Source organism: Medicago sativa, chromosome 1 (genome assembly GCF_051527215.1).
Source record: "Medicago sativa cultivar Bolivia chromosome 1, Bolivia_mono, whole genome shotgun sequence".
NCBI classification, from domain to species: domain Eukaryota; kingdom Viridiplantae; phylum Streptophyta; class Magnoliopsida; order Fabales; family Fabaceae; genus Medicago; species Medicago sativa.
In genome coordinates, this window is record NC_140749.1 from 59610980 (window position 1) to 59623711 (window position 12732).

At 33.7% G+C, this 12732-nt stretch overlaps 1 protein-coding gene across 1 annotated transcript; it reads left to right on the top strand.

Annotated features, from left to right (window-relative positions):
• The first annotated feature begins 9466 nt into the window (after window positions 1-9466).
• On the top strand, window positions 9467-11215 carry LOC146955914 (uncharacterized). Its single transcript, XM_085724770.1, has 6 exons — window positions 9467-9670; window positions 9825-9997; window positions 10384-10504; window positions 10704-10756; window positions 10844-10973; window positions 11056-11215. The coding sequence occupies exons 1-6, from the start codon at window positions 9548-9550 to the stop codon at window positions 11203-11205; spliced, it is 750 nt and encodes a 249-aa protein (XP_085580896.1). The 5' UTR covers window positions 9467-9547; the 3' UTR covers window positions 11206-11215.
• The last annotated feature ends 1517 nt before the right edge of the window (window positions 11216-12732 follow it).

The following is a 12732-nucleotide window of genomic DNA, read 5'->3' on the forward strand; positions in this document are numbered from 1 at the left end:
CAACACAAGCACGAATTTCACAATTAATTTCACAAATAAACAATTTCACAAATAACCCCCTTACCTTAATTCTCCACAAACTCAAGCTAAGGCTTCACTTTAGCTCCCAAAGCTTGGATCTCTAGCTCTCTCTCTAGCTCTCCTCCTTCAAACCCTTTCTCTTCTCTTGTCTCTATCTCTTCCCAAATGTGAAAATGTTGGTAAAACCCTATTTCTCTACTAACACTAGTGTTTAAATAGGCTTTACTTAATTGAGCTCAACTCACAATCCTTAATGGGCCTAACCCATTTCTATTATAACCCAAAATGTTACTACTCACCTAACGGTAAAATGTAATACTTACCGGTAATAAAATAATTACTACACTCTCTCTAGTAACTTAGTAAAATAACCACTCTCACTAAGTACTAAAAATAATCCTTATCAAGATCACAAAATTACCCATACTCGCAAAAAGACCAAAATACCCCTGAATCCAAAATGACTAAAATACCCTCTAACACCGAATTCTACAATTCCCAACCAAGGATACACACAGAGGCAATTAATCACATACGAGCACATATAAACACACATAAAATAATTAAATAATAATAAAATAAATCTAGCGAAAAATCGGGCTGTTACAACTCTCCCCCACTAAAAAGAAATTTCGCCCTCGAAAATTACCTGAAGGAAAGAACTCTGGATACGCAACCCTCATCTTACTCTCCGATTCCCAGGTGGCACTCTCACCAGTCGGTCCAACCTAAATCACTTTAACCAAAACGATCTCCTTGCCACGCAAACTTTTCACTTCCTGATCCTCAATCCTAACTGGCCAAGTCTCAACGGTCAAATTATCCCTTACTTCCAAATCATCAACTTGAATCACATGAGATGCATCATACACATACTTCCGCAACTGAGACACATGAAACACATCATGAAGATTCGACAAAGATGGCGGTAACGCAATCCGATACGCTACAACCCCAACCTTCTCAACAATCTCAAACGGTCCAACAAAACGATGAGTCAACTTCCGACACTTCAAAGCACAAACAACACCGGTTACAAGATACACTCTCAAAAACACATGATCACCCACCTGAAACTCAATGTCCCTCCTCCTCTTATCATGATAACTCTTCTGCCTACTCTGAGATGCTCTCATCTTCTCTTGAATCATCTTAACCTTTTCCGTAGTCTCTTGCACAGCCTCCGGTCCTAACAAAACACTTTCACCTGACTCATACCAACATAAAGGAGTCCTGCACCTCCGACCATACAAAGCCTCAAACGGTGCCATCCCGATACTAGAATGAAAACTGTTGTTGTAAGTAAACTCAATCAACGATAAACATTCAACCCAACTGACACCTTGCTCTAACACACAAGCTCTCAACAAATCTTCCAAACTCTGAATAGTCATCTCTGTCTGACCATCAGTCTGGGATGATAAGCAGAACTCAACCTCAACTTAGTTCCCAAAGCAGCCTGCAAACTCTCCCAAAACTTAGAAGTAAACCTCGGATCCCGATCCGACACAATGCTAGAAGGAATGCCATGCAACCTGACAATCTGCTCAATGTAGATCTCAGCCAACTTCGCCACAGACATACCGGTCTTAATAGGAACAAAATGTGTCGACTTCGTCAACCAATCAACAATTACCCAAATCGAATCAAAACCCTTAACGGTCTTCGGCAAAGCTCCAACAAAATCCATAGAGATACTATCCCACTTCCACTCACAAACAACGGTTGCCTCAAACTTGACGGTCTCTGATGTTCAATCTTAGACTTCTGACAAACCAAACAAGCATACACAAACTCTGCGATCTCTTTCTTCATTCCAGGCCACCAAAACAACCTCTTCAAATCCTGATACATCTTAGTCGCTCCTGGATGAATACTCAAACTACTTCTGTGACCTTCTTCCAAAATCATCCTCCTAAGTTCAAGAACATCTGGTACACAAACACGATCATGAAACATCAATTAGCATTCAATTTACATACCCAAACATTGCATCACAACACAAGCACGAATTTCACAATTAATTTCACAAATAATCAATTATTCAAATAAGCACTTATGTAGGAAATTAGGGTAGAAGCTACAACTAAGTGATTATGATCAAAGACTAACCCCCTTACCTTAATTCTCCACAAACTCAAGCTAAGGCTTCACTTTAGCTCCCAAAGCTTGGATCTCTAGCTCTCCTCCTTCAAACCCTTTCTCTTCTCTTGTCTCTATCTCTTCCCAAATGTGAAAATGTTGGTAAAACCCTATTTCTCTACTAACACTAGTGTTTAAATAGGCTTTACTTAATTGAGCTTTACTCATAATCCTTAATGGGCCTAACCCATTTCTATTCTAACCCAAAATGTTACTACTCACCTAACGGTAAAATTTAATACTAATACTTATCGGTAATAAAGTAATTACTACACTCTCTCTAGTAACTTAGTAAAATAACCACTCTCACTAAGTACTAAAAATAATCCTTATCAAGATCACAAAATTACCCCTACTCACAAAAAGACCAAAATACCCCTGAGTCCAAAATGACTAAAATATCCTCTAACACCGAATTCTACAATTCCCAACCAAGGATACACACAGAGGCAATTAATAACCTACGAGCACATATAAACACACATAAAAGAATTAAATAATAATAAAATAAATCTAGCGAAAAATCGGGCTGTTACATACAGATGAGGGGTGGGTAGTGGTACGGGAATGGGAGAAGTGGGTGAAGTAAACAAAGGTTGGTTGTTTGTGTGGAGGGGTAAAATGGATTGTTGGATTTGGTGAGTAGTTTTTGTGGGTGAGGGTGAAACTGGAAACGACAAGGAAAGAGTTGAGGTAGTTTGTGTGAGTAGTTAAGGGGTTCAAAACTGATGAAAGGGTAGGCTGAGAGGAAGGGTTTGAAACGGTAATACCTGAGGAACCCGACGACGGTTCCGATGGAGGCGGAAAATTTTGGAGAGTTGCGGTGAGCATCGCCATAAGTGCCTCAAGGCGTTCGTCTAGGATTCGCTGGAAGTTGGTGTCACGAGCATCAAGGAGCTACTGCTGATCATCAAGCTTAGTGTTCAAAATGCCCAGTTGTTCATTGAAGTGGGAGTGGGTGGCGTTGATGGAGTCTTCAAGATGTTGTTGGGTAGCTTTGATGGCGTCTTCCAAGTCCTTGGAGGAAGGGTTTGTGGGTTTTGGAGGCATTTGAGTGCACCAATGAAAGCACCAATGATAGCTTTTACGTTTGCGGATCAACAAAATTCAAAGTTATGCTAATGATGAACAAAGAAAATAACAAAGAGAAAGAAGAAATAATAAAAACGGAAATTTTCTTATGTCTCCACAGAGGCAGCAACACCTTTTAAATAGGTAGGGTTTAGGTCATTAGACCTATTACAATATTGGGCCTGGCCCTTGCTGCAAAAATAAACAAAATAATTTGGCGCATATTACTTGAGGATGAAATCACTGGTCCAAATGGGTTTGTTAATGTTTCTCTTGGGATTTAGCCTTCTTGCAACTCGTTTTCAATTAAAGACCAATGACATGTTGGTAGCCTATATTTTTTGAAGGCTATCATTAAATGTAATCAAAGAAAGTTGACCTTATCATCGAAGAAATAAAGACTATTCTCAGGTCTTTATCGAAGTTGGAGTTGCTTGGAGCACGTGTTTCGGTTCGACGGACGAAACCTATCGAGGAACGGTTATCGCTTTGTATAAGGGCAAGCAACAGACATTTCTAAAGGCGCGTTCGAAATTCAAATGGGATGGATAAGACTTGTTAGTTTTCTGTAGTTATAGATTTGAATTCGAATTTAGACAGTTATTCCTATTTGTATAAATAGTAGTTTTTCCTAAGGGAGAGGGGTCACAATTCAATCATACAAAAATTACACTCAAATTATCCGTATGGAAGCGAGAAACGAGTCACAAGTTGCAATGTATGAATTTGTGCACCAATTTACATTCAATCAATGCAATTTAAGTTCTTTTTCTTAAATGTCTTTACGTTTTACTTGTTCATTTTGAACAATTCACTTGTTTTACTTAACAAAATTCGATTGGATTCAACTGGGTTGAATTCGGTCGCTTTTATTTTTCTTGTTTATTTAATCCTTTAAGAACATTATAATTTCCTGGAAATAACAAAGCACAAATATGCTCTTAAGATTTACTGGTTGATCTTGCAAGTAATTATTTTTTAAACCAACGATTGTTTACCAAAACTCAGTGTAAACACATGTCCATGCGAAATGTGTATTCATTGCTTGGAACACAAATAATAATTATTAACGGTGTGTTTGGATGGAGGGTTTAGGAGGGGAAGGAAGGGGAGAGTTTACTATTCATTTTTAAATTACGGACCTTATGAAATATTTTTTTAAAAGTTAGCATATTAACATGATAAACGATTATATAATAATTCAATCACACTTAATTTATTTCAACAACAAGGAGTTAACACATGTACAAGTTAAAACTCATTTTTTTTTTAATTCAAAATCATGGGTAGTAGGCAAACAAAAATAACTTCAGATTTTTTTAAAATCTCTAAAAAAAAATCTCCAGATTCTTTTAACATAAAATCTTTTTTTTTTTTAAAGCTGAAACAAACACACTCTATATCTCAGATAAATCATGCAGAAGATAGAAACAAGGAAGAGAAATAAGGAGCTCACCAAAAAACGCGCCAAAGTAAAAAAAAAATGCATATGGAAGCAATGACCTCGTCCTTAAACAAAGCACCCTTGCAAGACTCTTTCACACTCGTTCAAATAAAACAGCAATGCGACACCAGTAAACCTTCCTCTTTTGGTGTATTAAGAAATGTAATGATAGTTACAAAAGACATAACAATTTTACTAAAGTAAGCTTATTTACTATTAGTGTAATGTTTTGGAATAATGTACACTTAATTAATTAGAAGGTAAAATTGGAAGTAAAATAATAATTCTACATTGGAAAATGTAAATGACATTCATTTTAAAACAAATTTTTATTGCTAAAACGACACTTATTTTAAAACAGATGAAGTAATTAAAACAAAATTATAAATGTGAGAGTTCTAACTTTCTAAGATATTTCCAGAAATCTAGTAAATTACTTACAAATTTCGATGAAATAATTTTAAAGTATACTCCTCGAATAGAAATTTTTTTCGAGAAAATGAATTAGCTCAAAATGAGTTGATAAAATCAACAAATCCAACTCCCTTTAAAAACTCCATGAATGCAATTATTTTGAAAAGATGTCACTGATTTTATTATCAATGTAAAAAAAGGTTGACTAAACAACCAAGATACTTATGAGAAGATGACTAAAAAAAATCATTAGAAATAGAAATCTCTATCGGAACTGATACAAATTTAAAAGAGATTGAATCCAAGTTATCTTTCCTAACAACAATTTCATTACAAACTTCTTCAAAAGATGATAAATTCCGTAATAGGTCGGAATTTATAGAATAAGATTCTTCAAATTCCAAGTCGATATCTCTTAGGGTAGACTTGGCCATAACAATAGCTTCCAATACTCTCTCTCTCTCTCTCTCTCTCTCTCTCTCTCTCTCTCTCTCTCTCTCTCTCTCTGTTATTTTCTTATATACGAAGTTCTTTCAGCAAGTTGATACTATTTTCAAGCAACATTTGATCCTATGAAAGTCTATTGAGAGTAGAAGTAACATTCTCGCGGTGGTCACTCAAAAAATTGAAGCAAGCACAAAAATTTGACAATACTCGTTGAGAAGCATCAAGACAAAGATCCATCTTCTCAATATCATCTATGACATTAATCAAATCATGACTCAATAAGGTCCTTAAATTTTTTAAAAGTTAAGAAATTTCTTGCGCTTTTGAGTTATATTTCGAGCCAGAATGTTAAAATGAAGCAGTTCAAAGCAAAGATGTCTTGAAGAGTTTACAACAACTGTCAGGAAAACTATCAACATCGCTCGAAAAACTCAAAATGCTACGACTCCTGAAAACTGCATTATGAAGATTGCTTGAGAAATTTCAAGATGATCAGTTACTTGTTCCGAAGCGCCAACAATTCAAAAACAAGACATCTGAAAATATGGCGTGCAAGCAATATAGTAGTTAGTTTATTTTTCTTCTATAAATTGTAAAATCAAACTCCATGCAAAGGAGTTCATTTTTGTTCGATTGAACTGCGCCTACTCGAAACACATCCACCCTCATAGGATAATGCTCCTACCGACAATTTTAAAAGAACAACATGAAACTCACTTAGATTACTAGAACTCATTTAACTTTTCACACATGCGTGCCCTTATTTTTCCTTTATCTTTTTTTCCCCTTTTATATATTCAAGACTACTTAAACTTGTCTCACATAAAACCTATCAACTAAGAACCCTCTTAAGGAGCCGAATAAAGTCCTAGATTGCTCTTCAAGTCCTTTTGTTTCAACCCAACTAAAACAATTATTATAAGTTTTGGAGTTATTAGAAGGTTTAATTTGACGATTTCAATTCTTCTGCTTCTTAAAGACATGTAAACTTATATTAACTGTCAAAACACACAATTTTAAAAAGGTAAGTTACTCTAAACTTGTCCCTTCGGGCTTGCCAATATATTTACGGGTATTTTTGGTTTAAGGAAAGTCAATCAAATCTGAAACACAAATAATTGTTTAATCAATGTCAGTGCGAGAGTCCAAATAAATTAATATGTTGACTCACATGTGTGTAGGGTTGTTTTGAAAATGTCTCTTAATTAGATTTAGGTTTTATGGGTGAAATTGGTTTCAAAGCTAATTGTTTTCAAAATAATTGACTTCAATTGAAATGGTGATTGAATTTAAATGAATTGAATATAAAAATACTTGAAGTTAAAAAGACTGAAATGTAAATAGCTTGAAAGTAAAATTGCAAGTAAAAAATATAAAAAGTGAACTTGAATTGAAATATTGATGGAAAAGATGTTGGCTTCTATTATATGTAAATAGCTTGAAAGTAAAATTGCAACATCTGTTATATGTAATTAAGAGTTGTGTTATTTGAACAACCATTTATTTTATGTAATGTTTTCCCCATGTCCATTTGTATCTATTATACAACAAAATATTATAATTGTTTTAGTTTACTTATTGTGTCATTGAACCTTTGAGGTATGGATGAAATTGACCTCTAAATAAATGTATGCCAATTTTATATTTTTTTATAAAACATTATATTATAGAGGGCTTAATCGTGGGTAAAATCACTCAACAAACACATACTTTATCCATATCTTGGTCGTGGGTAAGGTTAATGACGGTTTAATCGTGGGTAAACCGAGGCAAATAATTTGTTAAGATGATGGATACCCATGAACTATCCATGGTGTGGCTGCGGTAATTACTGTGAGTTTTCATGGTCGTGGGTAACGTTACTGACGAGACTTTTATCCACGACCCCTTGATCCTTGATAAGTCGTAGGTTGCACTTATAGACGACTTTTGACCGTGAGTATTGACAAAATTTCTTGTAGGTGCTATTCCACTGAATTACTGCTTTAATACACAATGTGTTGAATGATTAAGTTTTCCACTATCCTTGATTATATGGAAGATATTATGTGGCTCGACATATGCGTATATCTTGTTTATGTTTGTTGAACTTGTATTGCTTGTCGAATCCTTTAGTTTTTCGGGGAACTCAGAATTGCCGATTTGTCACCTTTGCACTCTAATTTTTGCCATAGAAACTATAATTTTTTTTTTTGGCTAAAAGTTAATAAAATAACTTAGAAACAAAAACACTACTTTATCTATTAGCTTCCATCGTTTACCTCGGATGAGCCGATGCTTTAGACTGATTTAAGGAGAAGGTGAGTGTTATATTGACTTATTTAAAAGGAAGACTTTTTTTTTTTTGTTGAACAGTAAATATTAGTAATTAGTTGTTATATTAATTTTTTTTTTGTCTTTCGTCCAGTTTGGATTCAAGACCTCAAATTCTTTATCCCTTAACTTAAATTAATTGAGCTATCCAACTCTCCTTAGGAGTAAGATGACTCAATAATAGAGAAATAAATGGCATAATAGAGAAAAAAAGCTTTCAGTAATAGATGCCTTAAAATAATGTTTTAGGAGTAGGTGATTTATTAGAGAGATAAGTTTCACGTTCTCCCTAAATTTTATCTTCTTCATTAACCAGAAAGTAGTTATTTTGGGGTTAGTTTTTTATTACAGAGATAAGTTTCAAGTTCTCCCCTCTTTTAATATAGATAAGTGATTTCCACATAATTCATGTCTATTTTACCTTTCTTCGTGATTTCGTTGTCCCAACGAGGGGGTTGTTTGATTTTCCCTTGTCTATGCAGTGTTTGGTTGATTTATTGTGTTGTTTTGGTGATTGACAAATTAACTTCGACCAATTCTTAACTTCGACCAATGACTAAGTCATTAACTCAAAGGTTTTGAGTTTTATCCACCATATCAGCTGTTTTCATTTTTAAGGATGTCAAGTTTGTGTTGATATCTGATGTACTTTGCTGGTAATTTGAATGTATAAATATTAACGTCTTCCTTGGATGAGTCTAAACAATGTCAGGCATATTCAAATGGACTATTAGTAACGTCTTCCTTGGAGAGAATCTTTACACACTCTCCAAAATTACATCAAATATCAAATATATAATAGAAAGTTTCTCTAAAAAAGAATTAGGGCGGCTCTGCCTCTCTATTAATGCAGTTTAAAGTAATAATATTACTTCAACCTATTGCAAAGAAGAGGACGAAAAGGTATAGTAACAGATTGGAATAAATATATTTTGCGTCTTATGAATATTCAGGCTTTTTGTTTTGATCCCTATATAAATAATTTTCGTTCGATTTTTAGTCCCTTAAAAGATTTAGCTGTCCTCGTGAGCTTAGCTCAACTGGTAAGGACAATACATTATATATGCAAGGTTTGAGGTTTTGAGGTTCAAATCCTGGCCACCACCAAAAAAGATTTAGCTAACCATTTTTTTTTTTATTTTTAAGTCAATTCATGTGCACGCACGCTTCAAATTTTTGAATGAATTTTTTAGAATGTTCAAAATATTATAAGAATCTCTCACAAAAAAATTGATTTTTTTTAACAAAACATGAATTAAATATAAATTTATAAGCGTCAAAATCATAAAACTTATATTTGATTAATGTTTTGTTAAAAAATTCTATTTTTTTAGGAGTTTTTATAATAATCTAAACATGATTGCAAAAAAAATCAAAATTCAAATGATACACATGAGTTGATGACTTAAAAGCAAAGATAAAAAATGGTGATGTAAAATTTTTAGGGGCTAAAAGTTGAAGAAATATTTTAAAAAAATTAAATTAAAAAATTAGAATATTTATAGAGATATTTAACCCTAAAATATTCAAACTTCTCAAATTAGGGTGGCTATATATGTATAGTCTAAACACACTTACAAATAGTGTTTTTTAATACGAGGAATCCATGCAAGTAGTTGCAAGAGATTATAAAAGAGAACAAAATCAATATATTGTAATAACCAGACCCAAAGGGAATTGATAGAGTGTGAGAAAATGGATCTGACTGAGTTGAGAAAAGCAGTGGAGGAGGTTGAAGTTGTGGATGAGTTAGAGAGTGATTTAGTTTCATTTGTTCGTATAATGTGGGTTGATATTCTAGGAAACCACAAATGTCGTGTGAGTATGCTCTACCATGATATTCAACATCCTATTTTATTTATATGTCCCTCTTTTTTTTATCACATCATCAATTTATCATATCATTATATTTTTCTCTTCATCTCAAGATGCATACACCCTAATCATTTTCCTTTTTTATATTTATTTTCAGGCTATTCCTAGAAAGCGTTTCTATGATGTTGTTACTAAGAATGGGGTTGGTTTAGCATTTGTGACTATGGCAAGGACTTCCTTTTTGAATGGACCTGCACCTGGTTCAGGTTTAGGTTATGTTGGTGAAGCAAGAGTAATGCCTGATTTGTCTACTAAAAGGACGATTCCTTGGTACACAATTTCTTCAAATAATTTTACTTTTGTTTTTTTTTTTGTTATTTTAACTACTCCTCTCTCTCCATATGTAGTATTATTATGCGCATAACTCTAAAGTCAATTAGGTAAAATAAACAACGGCGTTGCTATATAACACGACCCATTTTGTCCGGAGAGCTTCCCGAATATAATTTCAGCCAATTAAATCAGGCTCTACATGGAAAACAAGGAGAGTATTGTGTGTGATGTGGGTCGTCCCTTTTGATATATAGCCATCACAATATTTTCTTGAAACAAAATTCTGGATATCAAACATTATCCTTTATACATACCAACCAAACTCTAGGGTGTGTATGCCATTATTTATAGTGATGCTAATTAAATCTGTTCCATTATAATAGGAGCAAACAAGATGAAATGGTTTTAGCTGATCTGAATGTTCAACCTAGGCAAGCATGGGAGTATTGCCCAAGAGAGGCCTTAAGAAGAGTTTCCAAAATTCTCAAAGATGAATTTGACTTGGTATGTTGCATAGTTTTAAATTACCAATACTACGTAACTTCATTAGCTACAAATTTAGATGTGATATATCTATTAACTATCTACTGAACATAATTAATCATTTACTTAAACGATGTTAACAATTTAGTTTGTTGTCGCAAATGTTGTCCATTTATTTTTTGTCGAAAAACACAATTATCAATTTAAAGTCTTCTTCCAGGTAATCAATGCAGGATTTGAGAATGAGTTTTTTCTCTTGAAGAGCATAAAAAGGTATGGCATACAATATTATCTTGTGGTTTTATTAATACAATTTACCATGCCATTTAGTTATAAACATGCTGTAAAAAAACCATTTAGGGATGGGAAAGAAGAATGGATACAATTTGACTCAAGTCCTTACGGTTGTTCATCAGCATTTGATGCTGCTTCTCCAATACTTTGCGAAGTTACTTCTGCTTTACATTCCATGGGCATTCCAGTAGAACAGGTAAAGAACTCTTGAGTTTTAACTCTTCGGTGAATATGATTTAGAGCTATGACACCTTCTGATTTCTAATGAAAAATTGCAGTTACATTCAGAAACTGGAAAAGGTCAATTTGAGGTGGTTTTGGGACATACCATTTGTACTGAAGCTGCAGACAACTTAGTTTACACACGTGAAACTGTTAGGGCAATTGCTAGAAAACATGGCTTTCTTGCAACTTTTCTTCCAAAGTAAGTACCACTGTTTATGTTGAGTGTAGAAAGCAATTATGCACGGTGCATAAGGGTCTCCTTATGCATAATAACTTTTGCCCATATGTTTATGTTCCTTTTGGCGATTTGTGTGATGGTTGCATAATATTTTTTGGTTCTTAAAATTTCTAACATTAGTAAACATATACTAATTTTTCTCCGTTTTGTGATTTGTGTCATGTATGAAACAGATACCGATTCAAATCTAAAAAACCTTCAGAGATTATTGCCAAACTCACTTTTGGAATCTTTGGAAGCTCTTGAGAAGACCGACTTTCTTGAGGAATTTATTGGTGATAAGTTGTTAACTGCAATAAAAGCAATTCAAAAGGTAAATATTTTGAATTAGACTCCCTTAAATTTATAAGTACTTAAGATATGAAAAGCTTTTAACCTTTGGTTAGCTTTTTTGCATATATCACACAATCACATATCTTGGTTGTAGGATGAAGATCAGATGACTTATATTCTAAATTTTATTTTTAAGCCAACTTAGTGAAGTCAAATTATGAGTCATCCAATCTTCATCCAACTATTAAGGCAAAAAACGTAGAGTTTGTCTCTAAAGTAGTTTCTTTAGTCAACTAATTAATTGTCTCTAAAGTAGTTTAGTGTAGATCAACTTCGACAAATAATTCCAAAAAAATAAATCTTCTAGTGCATGTGAATTGATAGATCTCTGGCAAGTGCACCAAATACTATCGAAGTAGTAAAAATATCGATCCCACGAGGACTGTTTTTAACTTCAATAATTCAATCGCGTTATAAAAATAGGATGTATAAAAGTTTATTTTGTTTGCCACTAGGCAGTAGATTGGGTTTGATTTTATGAAATCAAATAAAAGAATAAGATTTGATTAAGAAAATATGGAGAGAGATGAGATCAGGTCTTCGAATCCTCTATGTTTCCCCTAATTCGTTACTGCACCTATTATTACTAATGATTTTCTAGTTTCACGATAGTTAACAAATTAGCCCTAATCAATCCCTTGACTTAGGACCCTCTTCTTAAACTACAGCCCCTAATTCCTTAGGTGGTCTAATAATCCTTGAAGGTTTTATGAACGTTAACCTAATATCACTAACAAACGATTATCTATTCCTAGACTAACCATGTTTATCAGAACAATTCAATTAGGTCTAAGTCGCAAGCTATGGTCAGTAGTCATTCGATCTCACGAAATCATGTTTATATTTGATCAGGATATAAAAAGCATTAAGAACAATTGAATTGAATAAAGACTAGAAATTCATTAATAAACAATAGAGTTTCACAGCAACATAATATCAATTAGGGTTACATAGGTTCATCTCCGACCCAATCTCTAAGAGATTTAGCTACTCATAATTGAGTTTACAAATAGCATAATCAATGAAAGAATTAAAACATACATAAACTGGGTTAGAGATGATGAAATCCTCTCCGCTGCAGCCTTCTGGGTGTTAAAATCGCACTTTAGCTCTCCAAAATCGTAATCCCTATGTTTGAGAGTGACTTCAGCTTAAATAG